General features: G+C 41.9%; 1 protein-coding gene and 15 non-coding genes across 16 annotated transcripts; 1 reads left to right on the forward strand and 15 right to left on the reverse strand.

Moving 5' to 3' along the window:
- Positions 1 to 267: 267 nt before the first annotated feature.
- trnat-ugu lies at positions 268 to 339 on the reverse strand. The gene has a single exon. It is a non-coding gene; the product is annotated as a tRNA-Thr (tRNA).
- A 393-nt stretch (positions 340 to 732) lies between these two features.
- On the reverse strand, positions 733 to 805 carry trnaa-cgc. The gene has a single exon. It is a non-coding gene; the product is annotated as a tRNA-Ala (tRNA).
- A 1,500-nt stretch (positions 806 to 2,305) lies between these two features.
- Positions 2,306 to 2,377, reverse strand: trnat-ugu. Its single transcript has one exon. It is a non-coding gene; the product is annotated as a tRNA-Thr (tRNA).
- Positions 2,378 to 2,768: 391 nt separating this feature from the next.
- trnaa-cgc lies at positions 2,769 to 2,840 on the reverse strand. Its single transcript has one exon. It is a non-coding gene; the product is annotated as a tRNA-Ala (tRNA).
- Positions 2,841 to 4,338: 1,498 nt separating this feature from the next.
- trnat-ugu lies at positions 4,339 to 4,410 on the reverse strand. The gene has a single exon. It is a non-coding gene; the product is annotated as a tRNA-Thr (tRNA).
- A 391-nt stretch (positions 4,411 to 4,801) lies between these two features.
- On the reverse strand, positions 4,802 to 4,873 carry trnaa-cgc. The gene has a single exon. It is a non-coding gene; the product is annotated as a tRNA-Ala (tRNA).
- Positions 4,874 to 6,378: 1,505 nt separating this feature from the next.
- On the reverse strand, positions 6,379 to 6,450 carry trnat-ugu. Its single transcript has one exon. It is a non-coding gene; the product is annotated as a tRNA-Thr (tRNA).
- A 387-nt stretch (positions 6,451 to 6,837) lies between these two features.
- trnaa-cgc lies at positions 6,838 to 6,909 on the reverse strand. Its single transcript has one exon. It is a non-coding gene; the product is annotated as a tRNA-Ala (tRNA).
- Positions 6,910 to 8,865: 1,956 nt separating this feature from the next.
- Positions 8,866 to 8,937, reverse strand: trnaa-cgc. Its single transcript has one exon. It is a non-coding gene; the product is annotated as a tRNA-Ala (tRNA).
- A 1,951-nt stretch (positions 8,938 to 10,888) lies between these two features.
- trnaa-cgc lies at positions 10,889 to 10,960 on the reverse strand. Its single transcript has one exon. It is a non-coding gene; the product is annotated as a tRNA-Ala (tRNA).
- A 1,498-nt stretch (positions 10,961 to 12,458) lies between these two features.
- trnat-ugu lies at positions 12,459 to 12,530 on the reverse strand. Its single transcript has one exon. It is a non-coding gene; the product is annotated as a tRNA-Thr (tRNA).
- Positions 12,531 to 12,921: 391 nt separating this feature from the next.
- On the reverse strand, positions 12,922 to 12,993 carry trnaa-cgc. The gene has a single exon. It is a non-coding gene; the product is annotated as a tRNA-Ala (tRNA).
- Positions 12,994 to 16,114: 3,121 nt separating this feature from the next.
- On the forward strand, positions 16,115 to 18,357 carry LOC118948748 (piggyBac transposable element-derived protein 4-like). Its single transcript, XM_036973525.1, has 2 exons — positions 16,115 to 17,053; positions 17,278 to 18,357. The coding sequence occupies exons 1-2, from the start codon at positions 16,115 to 16,117 to the stop codon at positions 18,355 to 18,357; spliced, it is 2,019 nt and encodes a 672-aa protein (XP_036829420.1).
- Positions 18,358 to 18,619: 262 nt separating this feature from the next.
- On the reverse strand, positions 18,620 to 18,691 carry trnaa-cgc. The gene has a single exon. It is a non-coding gene; the product is annotated as a tRNA-Ala (tRNA).
- A 1,504-nt stretch (positions 18,692 to 20,195) lies between these two features.
- On the reverse strand, positions 20,196 to 20,267 carry trnat-ugu. Its single transcript has one exon. It is a non-coding gene; the product is annotated as a tRNA-Thr (tRNA).
- A 387-nt stretch (positions 20,268 to 20,654) lies between these two features.
- Positions 20,655 to 20,726, reverse strand: trnaa-cgc. The gene has a single exon. It is a non-coding gene; the product is annotated as a tRNA-Ala (tRNA).
- Between the last annotated feature and the right edge of the window lie 278 nt (positions 20,727 to 21,004).

Genomic DNA, 21,004 nt, shown 5'->3' on the forward strand with positions numbered 1-21,004 from the left:
CAGATGACTTAGCACATCTATTTCCTTATTAAAATGTCAACATTTCTGGAAAGTGGGAGTTGTGCAAATGCTAATTAACTAACTAAATATACTCATCAGAGAAGTTGTGGATTAACTTCAGACCACATACACTTCAAGTATTAGCTCTACCGTAGAGACACATCCCCTTACAATATATTAGCAGGGTTGCCATATTGAGACAACTTGCCTTTTCTTCAAATTCCTCCAGTTAAAGAACCTCTCCATGGTACCAGCTAATTTTCAGTAAGGCACAGATGGGATTTGAACCCATGATCTTCGGTTTACAAGACCGACGCCTTGCCACTTGGCCACCATGCCAATCTACTGCTGCAAAATATTTATCAACATTCTGGAAAGTAGTAGTTGTGTAATGTGAATTTGGCACACAAATAAACTCAGTGGAGAACCTTGGGATTGAACCAAGGACCTCATGCATAAATAGCATGCACTCCCCCTCTGAGCTTTCCATCCCATTTTATTTGCAGGTAAAATGCAATATTAATACAATGTACTTTTTATATACACCACTCCATTGAATCTACAATGAAATGATAGCAGCAATTCTTAATACAAGTATGGACAGTCATCGAACCCATGAACTTCAGTTTTTGAAAATGAATGCAATTGAACTTGCAACCATACCACTTCTGTTTCCTGCTGAGAATTTCAACATTCTGGAAAGTAGGAGATGGGCCATTGCAAAGGTTTCAATGGAGAAGCTGGGGATTGAACCCAGGACCTCATACATGCGAAGCATGCGCTCTACCAGCTGAGCTACATCCCCTTTTCTGGGAAAAAGGAGAAATGTTTCTTGTTTTTTTTAATTTCACCTTTATATAACCAGGTAAGCTAGTTGAGAACAAGTTTTCATTTACAACTGCGACCTAGCCAAGATAAAGGAAAGCAGCGCAACACAAACAACAACACAGAGTTACAGATGGAATAATAAAGAGTACAGTCAATAACACAATAGAAGAAAAAAAAGAAAGTCTATATACAGTGCGTGCAAATGGAGGTAGGGCAATAAATAGGCCATAGTAGCGAAGTAATTACAATTTAGCAAATGAACACTGGAGTGATAGATGAGCAAATGATGATGTGCAAGTAGAAATACTGGTGTGCAAAGAGCAGAATGTAAATTAAAACAATATGGGGATGAGGTAGGTAGATTGGGTGGGCTATTTACAGATGGGCTATGTACAGCTGCAGCGATCAGTTAGCTGCTCAGATAGCCGATGTTTAAAGTCAGCAGTGTTGCCAACACCTCAGTAAGGAAAGTAGCTATTGGCTGTCCTAAAAGTCGCTAGAAGTTTCTAAAACATGTCATCACCTAATTTGCAGAATTGGCAATGTGCATGTAAATGTGAAGGACACTGTAGGAGTGAGGAATAACATTGTGGGAGAGACAAAAAGTGAGTAAAAAACTCCCTAAATATGTTTGGAACTACAAATGAACTTTCTTCTGTCGATCCTTGTTTTTTTATGATACAATTCCAACCCTCGTCCTTTACCCGGCTGGCTTGAGACCGGCAAAAGTGAACCAAAAGAGACATACTGGCGGAGCGGAGCTACTTAGTTTTTCATGACCTTTTTATTTTATTCTTTGTTTTTAGTTTTTCAGTTTAGTTTTCTTAATTTGTTTTGGTTTTTAACCTTATGGTCCACTTAGGAGCCTAAAACATTTGACATTTTTAACCTTAACATTTAGAAAAAAGAAATGGTATACAATCGACATTAGCAATCTAAATGGACCAAAAAGAGACAATAGAAAAAAATGGCAATGGCAATGTGAGAAAATTACGGTAACTAGTCTGGCTCTAAATCAGGTTAATTGTGTTTTTTTTTTTTGTGTAAGCCAGGGCGGGATCAGCCAGCGGCAGCTTCCCGCATGTGCGATTCATTTGCAGTCTGGACGCAATTGACCTTTTCTTTACACTGTTCTAATGAAAGTACATTTTCATAATATCAGCTAGCTTCCATAAACGTCAAACAAGGATTGAACCCACGTGCTTCAGTTTACAAAAACAGATGACTTAGCACATCTATTTCCTTATTAAAATGTCAACATTCTGGAAAGTGGGAGTTGTGCAAATGCTAATTTAACAACTAAATATACTCATCAGAGAAGTTGTGGATTAACTTCAGACCACATACACTTCAAGTATTAGCTCTACCGTAGAGACACATCCCCTTACAATATATTAGCAGGGTTGCCATATTGAGACAACTTGCCTTTTCTTTAAATTCCTCCAGTTAAAGAACTGGTACCAGCTAATTTTCAGTAAGGCACAGATGGGATTTGAACCCATGATCTTCGGTTTACAAGACCGACGCCTTGCCACTTGGCCACCATGCCAATCTATGCTGCAAAATATTTATCAACATTCTGGAAAGTAGTAGTTGTGTAATGTGAATTTGGCACACAAATAAACTCAGTGGAGAACCTTGGGATTGAACCAAGGACCTCATGCATAAATAGCATGCACTCCCCCTCTGAGTTTCCATCCCATTTTATTTGCAGGTAAAATGCAATATTAATACAATGTACTTTTTATATACACCACTCCATTGAATCTACAATGAAATGATAGCAGCAATTCTTAATACAAGTATGGACAGTCATCGAACCCATGAACTTCAGTTTTTGAAAATGATGCAATTGAAGTTGAAAACCATACCACTTCTGTTTCCTGCTGAGAATTTCAACATTCTGGAAAGTAGGAGATGGGCCATTGCAAAGGTTTCAATGGAGAAGCTGGGGATTGAACCCAGGACCTCATACATGCGAAGCATGCGCTCTACCGCTGAGCTACATCCCTTTTCTGGGAAAAAGAGAAATGTTTCTTGTTTTTTTTAATTTCACCTTTATATAACCAGGTAAGCTAGTTGAGAACAAGTTTTCATTTACAACTGCGACCTAGCCAAGATAAAGGAAAGCAGCGCAACACAAACAACAACACAGAGTTACAGATGGAATAATAAAGAGTACAGTCAATAACACAATAGAAGAAAAAAAAGAAAGTCTATATACAGTGCGTGCAAATGGAGGTAGGGCAATAAATAGGCCATAGTAGCGAAGTAATTACAATTTAGCAAATGAACACTGGAGTGATAGATGAGCAAATGATGATGTGCAAGTAGAAATACTGGTGTGCAAAGAGCAGAATGTAAATTAAAACAATATGGGGATGAGGTAGGTAGATTGGGTGGGCTATTTACAGATGGGCTATGTACAGCTGCAGCGATCAGTTAGCTGCTCAGATAGCCGATGTTTAAAGTCAGCAGTGTTGCCAACACCTCAGTAAGGAAAGTAGCTATTGGCTGTCCTAAAAGTCGCTAGAAGTTTCTAAAACATGTCATCACCTAATTTGCAGAATTGGCAATGTGCATGTAAATGTGAAGGACACTGTAGGAGTGAGGAATAACATTGTGGGAGAGACAAAAAGTGAGTAAAAAACTCCCTAAATATGTTTGGAACTACAAATGAACTTTCTTCTGTCGATCCTTGTTTTTTTATGATACAATTCCAACCCTCGTCCTTTACCCGGCTGGCTTGAGACCGGCAAAAGTGAACCAAAAGAGACATACTGGCGGAGCGGAGCTACTTAGTTTTTCATGACCTTTTTATTTTATTCTTTGTTTTTAGTTTTTCAGTTTAGTTTTCTTAATTTGTTTTGGTTTTTAACCTTATGGTCCACTTAGGAGCCTAAAACATTTGACATTTTTAACCTTAACATTTAGAAAAAAGAAATGGTATACAATCGACATTAGCAATCTAAATGGACCAAAAAGAGACAATAGAAAAAAATGGCAATGGCAATGTGAGAAAATTACGGTAACTAGTCTGGCTCTAAATCAGGTTAATTGTGTTTTTTTTTTTTGTGTAAGCCAGGGCGGGATCAGCCAGCGGCAGCTTCCCGCATGTGCGATTCATTTGCAGTCTGGACGCAATTGACCTTTTCTTTACACTGTTCTAATGAAAGTACATTTTCATAATATCAGCTAGCTTCCATAAACGTCAAACAAGGATTGAACCCACGTGCTTCAGTTTACAAAAACAGATGACTTAGCACATCTATTTCCTTATTAAAATGTCAACTTTCTGGAAAGTGGGAGTTGTGCAAATGCTAATTTAACAACTAAATATACTCATCAGAGAAGTTGTGGATTAACTTCAGACCACATACACTTCAAGTATTAGCTCTACCGTAGAGACACATCCCCTTACAATATATTAGCAGGGTTGCCATATTGAGACAACTTGCCTTTTCTTCAAATTCCTCCAGTTAAAGAACTGGTTCCAGCTAATTTTCATTAAGGCACAGATGGGATTTGAACCCATGATCTTCGGTTTACAAGACCGACGCCTTGCCACTTGGCCACCATGCCAATCTACGCTGCAAAATATTTATCAACATTCTGGAAAGTAGTAGTTGTGTAATGTGAATTTGGCACACAAATAAACTCAGTGGAGAACCTTGGGATTGAACCAAGGACCTCATGCATAAATAGCATGCACTCCCCCTCTGAGTTTCCATCCCATTTTATTTGCAGGTAAAATGCAATATTAATACAATGTACTTTTTATATACACCACTCCATTGAATCTACAATGAAATGATAGCAGCAATTCTTAATACAAGTATGGACAGTCATCGAACCCATGAACTTCAGTTTTTGAAAATTATGCAATTGAAGTTGGCAACCATACCACTTCTGTTTCCTGCTGAGAATTTCAACATTCTGGAAAGTAGGAGATGGGCCATTGCAAAGGTTTCAATGGAGAAGCTGGGGATTGAACCCAGGACCTCATACATGCGAAGCATGCGCTCTACCACTGAGCTACATCCCCTTTCTGGGAAAAGGAGAAATGTTTCTTGTTTTTTTTAATTTCACCTTTATATAACCAGGTAAGCTAGTTGAGAACAAGTTTTCATTTACAACTGCGACCTAGCCAAGATAAAGGAAAGCAGCGCAACACAAACAACAACACAGAGTTACAGATGGAATAATAAAGAGTACAGTCAATAACACAATAGAAGAAAAAAAAGAAAGTCTATATACAGTGCGTGCAAATGGAGGTAGGGCAATAAATAGGCCATAGTAGCGAAGTAATTACAATTTAGCAAATGAACACTGGAGTGATAGATGAGCAAATGATGATGTGCAAGTAGAAATACTGGTGTGCAAAGAGCAGAATGTAAATTAAAACAATATGGGGATGAGGTAGGTAGATTGGGTGGGCTATTTACAGATGGGCTATGTACAGCTGCAGCGATCAGTTAGCTGCTCAGATAGCCGATGTTTAAAGTCAGCAGTGTTGCCAACACCTCAGTAAGGAAAGTAGCTATTGGCTGTCCTAAAAGTCGCTAGAAGTTGCTAAAACATGTCATCACCTAATTTGCAGAATTGGCAATGTGCATGTAAATGTGAAGGACACTGTAGGAGTGAGTAATAACATTGTGGGAGAGACAAAAAGTGAGTAAAAAACTCCCTAAATATGTTTGGAACTACAAATGAACTTTCTTCTGTCGATCCTTGTTTTTTTATGATACAATTCCAACCCTCGTCCTTTACCCGGCTGGCTTGAGACCGGCAAAAGTGAACCAAAAGAGACATACTGGCGGAGCGGAGCTACTTAGTTTTTCATGACCTTTTTATTTTATTCTTTGTTTTTAGTTTTTCAGTTTAGTTTTCTTAATTTGTTTTGGTTTTTAACCTTATGGTCCACTTAGGAGCCTAAAACATTTGACATTTTTAACCTTAACATTTAGAAAAAAGAAATGGTATACAATCGACATTAGCAATCTAAATGGACCAAAAAGAGACAATAGAAAAAAATGGCAATGGCAATGTGAGAAAATTACGGTAACTAGTCTGGCTCTAAATCAGGTTAATTGTGTTTTTTTTTGTTGTGTAAGCCAGGGCGGGATCAGCCAGCGGCAGCTTCCCGCATGTGCGATTCATTTGCAGTCTGGACGCAATTGACCTTTTCTTTACACTGTTCTAATGAAAGTACATTTTCATAATATCAGCTAGCTTCCATAAACGTCAAACAAGGATTGAACCCACGTGCTTCAGTTTACAAAAACAGATGACTTAGCACATCTATTTCCTTATTAAAATGTCAACATTCTGGAAAGTGGGAGTTGTGCAAATGCTAATTTAACAACTAAATATACTCATCAGAGAAGTTGTGGATTAACTTCAGACCACATACACTTCAAGTATTAGCTCTACCGTAGAGACACATCCCCTTACAATATATTAGCAGGGTTGCCATATTGAGACAACTTGCCTTTTCTTCAAATTCCTCCAGTTAAAGAACCTCTCCATGGTACCAGCTAATTTTCAGTAAGGCACAGATGGGATTTGAACCCATGATCTTTGGTTTACAAGACCAACGCCTTGCCACTTGGCCACCATGCCAATCTATGCTGCAAAATATTTATCAACATTCTGGAAAGTAGTAGTTGTGTAATGTGAATTTGGCACACAAATAAACTCAGTGGAGAACCTTGGGAACCAAGGACCTCATGCATAAATAGCATGCACTCCCCCTCTGAGCTTCCATCCCATTTTATTTGCAGGTAAAATGCAATATTAATACAATGTACTTTTTATATACACCACTCCATTGAATCTACAATGAAATGATAGCAGCAATTCTTAATACAAGTATGGACAGTCATCAAACCCATGAACTTCAGTTTTTGAAAATGATGCAATTGAAGTTGGCAACCATACCACTTCTGTTTCCTGCTGAGAATTTCAACATTCTGGAAAGTAGGAGATGGGCCATTGCAAAGGTTTCAATGGAGAAGCTGGGGATTGAACCCAGGACCTCATACATGCGAAGCATGCGCTCTACCACTGAGCTACATCCCCTTTCTGAGAAAAAGAGAAATGTTTCTTGTTTTTTTAAATTTCACCTTTATATAACCAGGTAAGCTAGTTGAGAACAAGTTTTCATTTAAAACTGCGACCTAGCCAAGATAAAGGAAAGCAGCGCAACACAAACAACAACACAGAGTTACAGATGGAATAATAAAGAGTACAGTCAATAACACAATAGAAGAAAAAAAAGAAAGTCTATATACAGTGCGTGCAAATGGAGGTAGGGCAATAAATAGGCCATAGTAGCGAAGTAATTACAATTTAGCAAATGAACACTGGAGTGATAGATGAGCAAATGATGATGTGCAAGTAGAAATACTGGTGTGCAAAGAGCAGAATGTAAATTAAAACAATATGGGGATGAGGTAGGTAGATTGGGTGGGCTATTTACAGATGGGCTATGTACAGCTGCAGCGATCAGTTAGCTGCTCAGATAGCCGATGTTTAAAGTCAGCAGTGTTGCCAACACCTCAGTAAGGAAAGTAGCTATTGGCTGTCCTAAAAGTCGCTAGAAGTTGCTAAAACATGTCATCACCTAATTTGCAGAATTGGCAATGTGCATGTAAATGTGAAGGACACTGTAGGAGTGAGTAATAACATTGTGGGAGAGACAAAAAGTGAGTAAAAAACTCCCTAAATATGTTTGGAACTACAAATGAACTTTCTTCTGTCGATCCTTGTTTTTTTATGATACAATTCCAACCCTCGTCCTTTACCCGGCTGGCTTGAGACCGGCAAAAGTGAACCAAAAGAGACATACTGGCGGAGCGGAGCTACTTAGTTTTTCATGACCTTTTTATTTTATTCTTTGTTTTTAGTTTTTCAGTTTAGTTTTCTTAATTTGTTTTGGTTTTTAACCTTATGGTCCACTTAGGAGCCTAAAACATTTGACATTTTTAACCTTAACATTTAGAAAAAAGAAATGGTATACAATCGACATTAGCAATCTAAATGGACCAAAAAGAGACAATAGAAAAAAATGGCAATGGCAATGTGAGAAAATTACGGTAACTAGTCTGGCTCTAAATCAGGTTAATTGTGTTTTTTTTTTGTTGTGTAAGCCAGGGCGGGATCAGCCAGCGGCAGCTTCCCGCATGTGCGATTCATTTGCAGTCTGGACGCAATTGACCTTTTCTTTACACTGTTCTAATGAAAGTACATTTTCATAATATCAGCTAGCTTCCATAAACGTCAAACAAGGATTGAACCCACGTGCTTCAGTTTACAAAAACAGATGACTTAGCACATCTATTTCCTTATTAAAATGTCAACATTCTGGAAAGTGGGAGTTGTGCAAATGCTAATTTAACAACTAAATATACTCATCAGAGAAGTTGTGGATTAACTTCAGACCACATACACTTCAAGTATTAGCTCTACCGTAGAGACACATCCCCTTACAATATATTAGCAGGGTTGCCATATTGAGACAACTTGCCTTTTCTTCAAATTCCTCCAGTTAAAGAACCTCTCCATGGTACCAGCTAATTTTCAGTAAGGCACAGATGGGATTTGAACCCATGATCTTCGCTTTACAAGACCGACGACTTGCCACTTGGCCACCATGCCAATCTACGCTGCAAAATATTCATCAACATTCTGGAAAGTAGTAGTTGTGTAATGTGAATTTGGCACACAAATAAACTCAGTGGAGAACCTTGGGATTGAACCAAGGACCTCATGCATAAATAGCATGAGCTTCCATCCCATTTTATTTGCAGGTAAAATGCAATATTAATACAATGTACTTTTTATATACACCACTCCATTGAATCTACAATGAAATGATAGCAGCAATTCTTAATACAAGTATGGACAGTCATCGAACCCATGAACTTCAGTTTTTGAAAATGATGCAATTGAAGTTGGCAACCATACCACTTCTGTTTCCTGCTGAGAATTTCAGCATTCTGGAAAGTAGGAGATGGGCCATTGCAAAGGTTTCAATGGAGAAGCTGGGGATTGAACCCAGGACCTCATACATGCGAAGCATGCGCTCTACCACTGAGCTACATCCCCTTTCTGGGAAAAGGAGAAATGTTTCTTGTTTTTTTAAATTTCACCTTTATATAACCAGGTAAGCTAGTTGAGAACAAGTTTTCATTTACAACTGCGACCTAGCCAAGATAAAGGAAAGCAGTGCAACACAAACAACAACACAGAGTTACAGATGGAATAATAAAGAGTACAGTCAATAACACAATAGAAGAAAAAAAAGAAAGTCTATATACAGTGCGTGCAAATGGAGGTAGGGCAATAAATAGGCCATAGTAGCGAAGTAATTACAATTTAGCAAATGAACACTGGAGTGATAGATGAGCAAATGATGATGTGCAAGTAGAAATACTGGTGTGCAAAGAGCAGAATGTAAATTAAAACAATATGGGGATGAGGTAGGTAGATTGGGTGGGCTATTTACAGATGGGCTATGTACAGCTGCAGCGATCAGTTAGCTGCTCAGATAGCCGATGTTTAAAGTCAGCAGTGTTGCCAACACCTCAGTAAGGAAAGTAGCTATTGGCTGTCCTAAAAGTCGCTAGAAGTTGCTAAAACATGTCATCACCTAATTTGCAGAATTGGCAATGTGCATGTAAATGTGAAGGACACTGTAGGAGTGAGTAATAACATTGTGGGAGAGACAAAAAGTGAGTAAAAAACTCCCTAAATATGTTTGGAACTACAAATGAACTTTCTTCTGTCGATCCTTGTTTTTTTATGATACAATTCCAACCCTCGTCCTTTACCCGGCTGGCTTGAGACCGGCAAAAGTGAACCAAAAGAGACATACTGGCGGAGCGGAGCTACTTAGTTTTTCATGACCTTTTTATTTTATTCTTTGTTTTTAGTTTTTCAGTTTAGTTTTCTTAATTTGTTTTGGTTTTTAACCTTATGGTCCACTTAGGAGCCTAAAACATTTGACATTTTTAACCTTAACATTTAGAAAAAAGAAATGGTATACAATCGACATTAGCAATCTAAATGGACCAAAAAGAGACAATAGAAAAAAATGGCAATGGCAATGTGAGAAAATTACGGTAACTAGTCTGGCTCTAAATCAGGTTAATTGTGTTTTTTTTTGTTGTGTAAGCCAGGGCGGGATCAGCCAGCGGCAGCTTCCCGCATGTGCGATTCATTTGCAGTCTGGACGCAATTGACCTTTTCTTTACACTGTTCTAATGAAAGTACATTTTCATAATATCAGCTAGCTTCCATAAACGTCAAACAAGGATTGAACCCACGTGCTTCAGTTTACAAAAACAGATGACTTAGCACATCTATTTCCTTATTAAAATGTCAACATTCTGGAAAGTGGGAGTTGTGCAAATGCTAATTTAACAACTAAATATACTCATCAGAGAAGTTGTGGATTAACTTCAGACCACATACACTTCAAGTATTAGCTCTACCGTAGAGACACATCCCCTTACAATATATTAGCAGGGTTGCCATATTGAGACAACTTGCCTTTTCTTCAAATTCCTCCAGTTAAAGAACTGGTTCCAGCTAATTTTCATTAAGGCACAGATGGGATTTGAACCCATGATCTTCGCTTTACAAGACCGACGACTTGCCACTTGGCCACCATGCCAATCTACGCTGCAAAATATTCATCAACATTCTGGAAAGTAGTAGTTGTGTAATGTGAATTTGGCACACAAATAAACTCAGTGGAGAACCTTGGGATTGAACCAAGGACCTCATGCATAAATAGCATGAGCTTCCATCCCATTTTATTTGCAGGTAAAATGCAATATTAATACAATGTACTTTTTATATACACCACTCCATTGAATCTACAATGAAATGATAGCAGCAATTCTTAATACAAGTATGGACAGTCATCGAACCCATGAACTTCAGTTTTTGAAAATGATGCAATTGAAGTTGGCAACCTTTATACCACTTCTGTTTCCTGCTGAGAATTTCAGCATTCTGGAAAGTAGGAGATGGGCCATTGCAAAGGTTTCAATGGAGAAGCTGGGGATTGAACCCAGGACCTCATACATGCGAAGCATGCGCTCTACCACTGAGCTACATCCCCTTTCTGGGAAAAGGAGAAATGTTTCTTGTTTTTTTAAATTTCACCTTTATATAACCAGGTAAGCTAGTTGAGAACAAGTTTTCATTTACAACTGCGACCTAGCCAAGATAAAGGAAAGCAGCGCAACACAAACAACAACACAGAGTTACAGATGGAATAATAAAGAGTACAGTCAATAACACAATAGAAGAAAAAAAAGAAAGTCTATATACAGTGCGTGCAAATGGAGGTAGGGCAATAAATAGGCCATAGTAGCGAAGTAATTACAATTTAGCAAATGAACACTGGAGTGATAGATGAGCAAATGATGATGTGCAAGTAGAAATACTGGTGTGCAAAGAGCAGAATGTAAATTAAAACAATATGGGGATGAGGTAGGTAGATTGGGTGGGCTATTTACAGATGGGCTATGTACAGCTGCAGCGATCAGTTAGCTGCTCAGATAGCCGATGTTTAAAGTCAGCAGTGTTGCCAACACCTCAGTAAGGAAAGTAGCTATTGGCTGTCCTAAAAGTCGCTAGAAGTTGCTAAAACATGTCATCACCTAATTTGCAGAATTGGCAATGTGCATGTAAATGTGAAGGACACTGTAGGAGTGAGTAATAACATTGTGGGAGAGACAAAAAGTGAGTAAAAAACTCCCTAAATATGTTTGGAACTACAAATGAACTTTCTTCTGTCGATCCTTGTTTTTTTATGATACAATTCCAACCCTCGTCCTTTACCCGGCTGGCTTGAGACCGGCAAAAGTGAACCAAAAGAGACATACTGGCGGAGCGGAGCTACTTAGTTTTTCATGACCTTTTTATTTTATTCTTTGTTTTTAGTTTTTCAGTTTAGTTTTCTTAATTTGTTTTGGTTTTTAACCTTATGGTCCACTTAGGAGCCTAAAACATTTGACATTTTTAACCTTAACATTTAGAAAAAAGAAATGGTATACAATCGACATTAGCAATCTAAATGGACCAAAAAGAGACAATAGAAAAAAATGGCAATGGCAATGTGAGAAAATTACGGTAACTAGTCTGGCTCTAAATCAGGTTAATTGTGTTTTTTTTTGTTGTGTAAGCCAGGGCGGGATCAGCCAGCGGCAGCTTCCCGCATGTGCGATTCATTTGCAGTCTGGACGCAATTGACCTTTTCTTTACACTGTTCTAATGAAAGTACATTTTCATAATATCAGCTAGCTTCCATAAACGTCAAACAAGGATTGAACCCACGTGCTTCAGTTTACAAAAACAGATGACTTAGCACATCTATTTCCTTATTAAAATGTCAACATTCTGGAAAGTGGGAGTTGTGCAAATGCTAATTTAACAACTAAATATACTCATCAGAGAAGTTGTGGATTAACTTCAGACCACATACACTTCAAGTATTAGCTCTACCGTAGAGACACATCCCCTTACAATATATTAGCAGGGTTGCCATATTGAGACAACTTGCCTTTTCTTCAAATTCCTCCAGTTAAAGAACTGGTTCCAGCTAATTTTCATTAAGGCACAGATGGGATTTGAACCCATGATCTTCGGTTTACAAGACCGACGCCTTGCCACTTGGCCACCATGCCAATCTACGCTGCAAAATATTTATCAACATTCTGGAAAGTAGTAGTTGTGTAATGTGAATTTGGCACACAAATAAACTCAGTGGAGAACCTTGGGATTGAACCAAGGACCTCATGCATAAATAGCATGCACTCCCCCTCTGAGTTTCCATCCCATTTTATTTGCAGGTAAAATGCAATATTAATACAATGTACTTTTTATATACACCACTCCATTGAATCTACAATGAAATGATAGCAGCAATTCTTAATACAAGTATGGACAGTCATCGAACCCATGAACTTCAGTTTTTGAAAATTATGCAATTGAAGTTGGCAACCATACCACTTCTGTTTCCTGCTGAGAATTTCAACATTCTGGAAAGTAGGAGATGGGCCATTGCAAAGGTTTCAATGGAGAAGCTGGGGATTGAACCCAGGACCTCATACATGCGAAGCATGCGCTCTACCACTGAGCTACATCCCCTTTCTGGGAAAAGGAGAAATGTTTCTTGTTTTTTTAAATTTCACCTTTATATAACCAGGTAAGCTAGTTGAGAACAAGTTTTCATTTACAACTGCGACCTAGCCAAGATAAAGGAAAGCAGCGCAACACAAACAACAACACAGAGTTACAGATGGAATAATAAAGAGTACAGTCAATAACACAATAGAAGAAAAAAAAGAAAGTCTATATACAGTGCGTGCAAATGGAGGTAGGGCAATAAATAGGCCATAGTAGCGAAGTAATTACAATTTAGCAAATTAACACTGGAGTGATAGATGAGCAAATGATGATGTGCAAGTAGAAATACTGGTGTGCAAAGAGCAGAATGTAAATTAAAACAATATGGGGATGAGGTAGGTAGATTGGGTGGGCTATTTACAGATGGGCTATGTACAGCTGCAGCGATCAGTTAGCTGCTCAGATAGCCGATGTTTAAAGTCAGCAGTGTTGCCAACACCTCAGTAAGGAAAGTAGCTATTGGCTGTCCTAAAAGTCGCTAGAAGTTGCTAAAACATGTCATCACCTAATTTGCAGAATTGGCAATGTGCATGTAAATGTGAAGGACACTGTAGGAGTGAGTAAAAACATTGTGGGAGAGACAAAAAGTGAGTAAAAAACTCCCTAAATATGTTTGGAACTACAAATGAACTTTCTTCTGTCGATCCTTGTTTTTTTATGATACAATTCCAACCCTCGTCCTTTACCCGGCTGGCTTGAGACCGGCAAAAGTGAACCAAAAGAGACATACTGGCGGAGCGGAGCTACTTAGTTTTTCATGACCTTTTTATTTTATTCTTTGTTTTTAGTTTTTCAGTTTAGTTTTCTTAATTTGTTTTGGTTTTTAACCTTATGGTCCACTTAGGAGCCTAAAACATTTGACATTTTTAACCTTAACATTTAGAAAAAAGAAATGGTATACAATCGACATTAGCAATCTAAATGGACCAAAAAGAGACAATAGAAAAAAATGGCAATGGCAATGTGAGAAAATTACGGTAACTAGTCTGACTCTAAATCAGGTTAATTGTGTTTTTTTTTGTTGTGTAAGCCAGGGCGGGATCAGCCAGCGGCAGCTTCCCGCATGTGCGATTCATTTGCAGTCTGGACGCAATTGACCTTTTCTTTACACTGTTCTAATGAAAGTACATTTTCATAATATCAGCTAGCTTCCATAAACGTCAAACAAGGATTGAACCCACGTGCTTCAGTTTACAAAAACAGATGACTTAGCACATCTATTTCCTTATTAAAATGTCAACATTCTGGAAAGTGGGAGTTGTGCAAATGCTAATTTAACAACTAAATATACTCATCAGAGAAGTTGTGGATTAACTTCAGACCACATACACTTCAAGTATTAGCTCTACCGTAGAGACACATCCCCTTACAATATATTAGCAGGGTTGCCATATTGAGACAACTTGCCTTTTCTTCAAATTCCTCCAGTTAAAGAACCTCTCCATGGTACCAGCTAATTTTCAGTAAGGCACAGATGGGATTTGAACCCATGATCTTCGGTTTACAAGACCGACGATTTCCACTTGGCCACCATGCCAATCTACGCTGCAAAATATTCATCAACATTCTGGAAAGTAGTAGTTGTGTAATGTGAATTTGGCACACAAATAAACTCAGTGGAGAACCTTGGGATTGAACCAAGGACCTCATGCATAAATAGCATGAGCTTCCATCCCATTTTATTTGCAGGTAAAATGCAATATTAACCCTCGTGTTGTCTCGGCGGGTCAGAGTGACCCCGGGCAGGGTTACGAGTTGATCCCCCGTGTCTGTGTGGGTCAGAGTGACCCCGGGCAGGGTTACGAGTTGATCACCCGTGTCTGTGTGGGTCAGAGTGACCCTGGCAGCCTTAGCAAGGTGTATGTTGTAACCCTCCTACCCCTGTCTGGTCCGGGTCATAGTGACCCAGCACTACCACCTGGTGGATACTAGTCAAACAGCAAGGTGTATGTTGTAACCCTCCCCCCCTGTGTGGGCGGGATCATAGTGACGTCAGAGTGACCCCGGGCAAAGTTACGAGTTGATTCCCCGTGTCTGTGTGGGTCAGTGTGACCCTGGCAGCCTTATCAAGGTGTATGTCGTAACCCTCCTACCACTGTCTGGTCTGGGTCATAGTGACCCAACACTACCATCTGGTGGACACTAGTCAAAGGTCCTGCCCCAGAATTGACACCCGCCACATTCCGGGCAAGGGCCCTGTGTGCGAAGTGGCAGGCTGTCCCGGGCCCGCCCTTGGGCCCCGTGTGAGTTTGGGTATTGATTCTAAAAACGCCCCCCTGCTACACTGTCTTCCTTTGGTTGTGGAAATTGTGCCTTTTGGGTATGGTTGTTGTTACAATACCCTACCCCTGTCTGGTCCGGGTCATAGTGACCCCGGCCAGCGTTACGAGTTGATTCCCCCCCTGTCTGTGTGGGTCAGAGTGACCCCGGCAGCCTTAGCAAGGTGTATGTCGTAAGCCTCCTACCCCTGTCTGGGCCGGGTCATAGTGACCCCGGCCAGCGTTACGAGTTGATTCCCCCCCTGTCTGTGTGGGTCAGAGTGACCCCGGCAGCGTTAGCAAGGTTTATGTTGTAACCCTCCTACCACTGTCTGGTCTGGGTCAGAGTAACCCTGGCCCTGTGTTACAAGTTGTTCCCCTGTGTCTGGGCCGGGTCAGAGTGACCCTGGCACCACTTGTCCACAAGAACTCAGTGCAAGACCTCGTTGCAATCACACGGGGAGGCCTGCCAAGCGTACCGGACGGGCCGAAGGGTCCGAAGGAGCAGACAGGGCCGACCGCTCGCGCGCCTCGTCCGTTCGCGTGCCTCGTCCTATTCACGTGGCCACTGTAAGGCCGCCGTAGAGAGGCTACTAATATTGTCAGGAAGAAGAAGAAGAAGGAAGAAGAAGGAAGAAGAAGAAGACGAGGACAACGACGAGGAGGAATACGACCCCGCCGAGCGTGAGCCCTCCGCCTACGACTGTAAGCCGGCCGTACAGAGGCTACTAATATTGTCAGGAAGAAGAAGGAGAAGAAGAAGAAGGAGAAGAAGAAGGAAGAAGAAGAAGAAGCAGAAGAAGATGAGGACTATGATGAGGACGATGATGAGGAGGAATACGACCCCGCCGAGCGCGAGCCCTCCGCCTACGACGCCTCGCAGTCCTTGTTTGAGCGCGGCTCAGGTCCTGGAACAGATATCCTCCAGTGTCGACCAAGAAGACGAGGAAGACTACATGGAATCCGAAGAGGAGGACGTTTCGGAAGATGAAGACGGTGAGGAATACAACCCCGAGCGTGATGCGGACGACTACGACGACGACTCGGCCTCACGGTCGTGCTCCTCTTCGGAGGAAGAGCGAGAGGGAGAGCGAGAGGGAGACACGGCCGCTGCCCGAGAGCGAGACACAGCCAGAGAGCCAGAGCGAGACAGAGAGGACGCGGCGGCAGCCGCCCGAGCCCAAAGGGAGACGTTGCTGTCAAAGAACGGCAAAATCAAATGGTCCTCCGTGGCCTATCGCGGCCCGGACCGGCCCCGCGCCATCCGCCGCCCCGGCTCCGTCGTGACGCCGGGCCCCACGGCCTACGCCGCGTCGCGAGCGCTCGACATCGAGTCCGCCTTCCGGCTGTTTGTCACACCGGCGATAGAAAGGATCATTGTGGACATGACAAATCTGCAGGGGGTGAGAAAATACGGCGACGGCTGGCGACCCATGGACTCCACCGACCTGCGCGCCTACGTAGGGCTGCTGATCCTAGCCGGCGTCTACAGGTCCCGAGGCGAGGCCGCGGCCAGCCTGTGGGACGCCGAGAGCGGCAGGACCGTGTTCCGCGCCACCATGCCGCTCAAGGTGTTTCACAAGTACTCGAGGCTGCTGCGATTCGACGACCGCCAGTCGAGACCCGCCAGACTCGCCACCGACAGACTGGCGGCCATAAGAGAGGTATGGGACCTGTGGGAGGAGCGGCTGCCGGCCCTCTACAACCCGGGGCCCGACCTGACGGTGGACGAACAACTGGTCCCGTTCAGAGGTACCGTCTATGTATCTGTGTATGTGCGTGTAGCATAGAGAGGTAGCAGTAGTAGCAATTTGGCAGTAGTAAGCGGCGGCGGCGGCGGCGGCGGCTCCGTGCTTCTACACCTACATCGCTTGCTGTTTGGGGTTTTAGGCTGGGTTTCTGTACAGCACTTTTGAGATATCAGCTGATGTACGAAGGGCTATATAAATAAATTTGATTTGATTTGATTTGTGTAACATAAACGCAGTGTCCCCGCTTTAACGATGACGCTGCTAATCTCCTCTCCCCTCCCTTCTCCCCACCGAAAGGACGCTGTCCTTTCCGACAGTACATTCCCAGCAAGCCGGCCAAATACGGCATCAAGTCGTGGGTGGCCTGCGACGCCAAGTCCAGCTACGCTTGGAAGATGCAAGTCTACACCGGCAAGGCGGCCGGCGGAGGCCCCGAGAAGAACCAGGGCGCCCGCGTCGTCCTCGATCTGACCGAGGGACTGCCGGGCGGTCACAACGTCACGTGTGACAATTTCTTCACCTCCTACGAACTGGGCCAGCGGCTCCTCGAGAGGAACCTCACCATGGTGGGCACGGTGAGAAAGAACAAGGCCGAGCTCCCGCCCGCGCTGCTCCAGTCAAAGGGCAGACAGGTCCTGTCCTCCAGGTTCGCCTTCACGCCCACCGCCACTCTAGTGTCCTACCTGGCAAAGAGAAATAAGAACGTGCTACTTCTGAGCACGCTGCACGCGGAGCCCGACGTTAGCGATCGCCGCGACCGGAAGCCGGCCCTCATCCTAGACTACAACTGCAACAAGGGCGGCGTGGACAACCTAGACAAGGTGGTCGGGACCTACAGCTGCAGACGGATGACCGCCCGCTGGCCCCTGGTCATCTTCCACAACATCCTCGACGTGTCCTCCTACAACGCCTTTGTCATATGGCGAGAGATCAAGCCCGACTGGATGCCTGGGAAGCGGAACAAGAGGAGGGTGTTCCTGGAGCAGCTCGGAAAGGCACTCGTGAAGCCCTTGATACAAAGAAGGCAGCGGCTCCCCCGCACCCAAGCCGCGTCCGCACTTGTCAAAGTCCTACAGAGTGCCACCGCCGAGGCTCGTCCGCCAGCCCGGGAGCAAGCCGCTGGCCCGGCCGCCGCCGCCCCAGCCGCCCCGCCGGTGGCGAGTAAGAGGAAGAGGTGTCAGCTCTGCCCACCCAAGAAGGACGCCAAGACCTACACCGTGTGCTGCAGGTGTAACAAATACATCTGCAAAGGCTGTTCACACGCATACTGTCAAACTTGTGCCCACTGGGCCTTTAGCCAAGACGGGACAGGGTGACCCGGGGGGGACACTGTGTGCTAGGCATAATAGGAGGACAACGGGAGGGTTAATACAATGTACTTTTTATATACACCACTCCATTGAATCTACAATGAAATGATAGCAGCAATTCTTAATACAAGTATGGACAGTCATCAAACCCATGAACTTCAGTTTTTGAAAATGATGCAATTGAAGTTGGCAACCATACCACTTCTGTTTCCTGCTGAGAATTTCAACATTCTGGAAAGTAGGAGATGGGCCATTGCAAAGGTTTCAATGGAGAAGCTGGGGATTGAACCCAGGACCTCATACATGCGAAGCATGCGCTCTACCACTGAGCTACATCCCCTTTCTGAGAAAAAGAGAAATGTTTCTTGTTTTTTTAAATTTCACCTTTATATAACCAGGTAAGCTAGTTGAGAACAAGTTTTCATTTACAACTGCGACCTAGCCAAGATAAAGGAAAGCAGCGCAACACAAACAACAACACAGAGTTACAGATGGAATAATAAAGAGTACAGTCAATAACACAATAGAAGAAAAAAAAGAAAGTCTATATACAGTGCGTGCAAATGGAGGTAGGGCAATAAATAGGCCATAGTAGCGAAGTAATTACAATTTAGCAAATGAACACTGGAGTGATAGATGAGCAAATGATGATGTGCAAGTAGAAATACTGGTGTGCAAAGAGCAGAATGTAAATTAAAACAATATGGGGATGAGGTAGGTAGATTGGGTGGGCTATTTACAGATGGGCTATGTACAGCTGCAGCGATCAGTTAGCTGCTCAGATAGCCGATGTTTAAAGTCAGCAGTGTTGCCAACACCTCAGTAAGGAAAGTAGCTATTGGCTGTCCTAAAAGTCGCTAGAAGTTGCTAAAACATGTCATCACCTAATTTGCAGAATTGGCAATGTGCATGTAAATGTGAAGGACACTGTAGGAGTGAGTAATAACATTGTGGGAGAGACAAAAAGTGAGTAAAAAACTCCCTAAATATGTTTGGAACTACAAATGAACTTTCTTCTGTCGATCCTTGTTTTTTTATGATACAATTCCAACCCTCGTCCTTTACCCGGCTGGCTTGAGACCGGCAAAAGTGAACCAAAAGAGACATACTGGCGGAGCGGAGCTACTTAGTTTTTCATGACCTTTTTATTTTATTCTTTGTTTTTAGTTTTTCAGTTTAGTTTTCTTAATTTGTTTTGGTTTTTAACCTTATGGTCCACTTAGGAGCCTAAAACATTTGACATTTTTAACCTTAACATTTAGAAAAAAGAAATGGTATACAATCGACATTAGCAATCTAAATGGACCAAAAAGAGACAATAGAAAAAAATGGCAATGGCAATGTGAGAAAATTACGGTAACTAGTCTGGCTCTAAATCAGGTTAATTGTGTTTTTTTTTTTGTGTAAGCCAGGGCGGGATCAGCCAGCGGCAGCTTCCCGCATGTGCGATTCATTTGCAGTCTGAACGCAATTGACCTTTTCTTTACACTGTTCTAATGAAAGTACATTTTCATAATATCAGCTAGCTTCCATAAACGTCAAACAAGGATTGAACCCACGTGCTTCAGTTTACAAAAACAGATGACTTAGCACATCTATTTCCTTATTAAAATGTCAACATTCTGGAAAGTGGGAGTTGTGCAAATGCTAATTTAACAACTAAATATACTCATCAGAGAAGTTGTGGATTAACTTCAGACCACATACACTTCAAGTATTAGCTCTACCGTAGAGACACATCCCCTTACAATATATTAGCAGGGTTGCCATATTGAGACAACTTGCCTTTTCTTCAAATTCCTCCAGTTAAAGAACCTCTCCATGGTACCAGCTAATTTTCAGTAAGGCACAGATGGGATTTGAACCCATGATCTTTGGTTTACAAGACCAACGCCTTGCCACTTGGCCACCATGCCAATCTATGCTGCAAAATATTTATCAACATTCTGGAAAGTAGTAGTTGTGTAATGTGAATTTGGCACACAAATAAACTCAGTGGAGAACCTTGGGAACCAAGGACCTCATGCATAAATAGCATGCACTCCCCCTCTGAGCTTCCATCCCATTTTATTTGCAGGTAAAATGCAATATTAATACAATGTACTTTTTATATACACCACTCCATTGAATCTACAATGAAATGATAGCAGCAATTCTTAATACAAGTATGGACAGTCATCAAACCCATGAACTTCAGTTTTTGAAAATGATGCAATTGAAGTTGGCAACCATACCACTTCTGTTTCCTGCTGAGAATTTCAACATTCTGGAAAGTAGGAGATGGGCCATTGCAAAGGTTTCAATGGAGAAGCTGGGGATTGAACCCAGGACCTCATACATGCGAAGCATGCGCTCTACCACTGAGCTACATCCCCTTTCTGAGAAAAAGAGAAATGTTTCTTGTTTTTTTAAATTTCACCTTTATATAACCAGGTAAGCTAGTTGAGAACAAGTTTTCATTTACAACTGCGACCTAGCCAAGATAAAGGAAAGCAGCGCAACACAAACAACAACACAGAGTTACAGATGGAATAATAAAGAGTACAGTCAATAACACAATAGAAGAAAAAAAAGAAAGTCTATATACAGTGCGTGCAAATGGAGGTAGGGCAATAAATAGGCCATAGTAGCGAAGTAATTACAATTTAGCAAA

Source organism: Oncorhynchus mykiss, unplaced genomic scaffold, assembly GCF_013265735.2.
Source record: "Oncorhynchus mykiss isolate Arlee unplaced genomic scaffold, USDA_OmykA_1.1 un_scaffold_265, whole genome shotgun sequence".
NCBI classification, from domain to species: domain Eukaryota; kingdom Metazoa; phylum Chordata; class Actinopteri; order Salmoniformes; family Salmonidae; genus Oncorhynchus; species Oncorhynchus mykiss.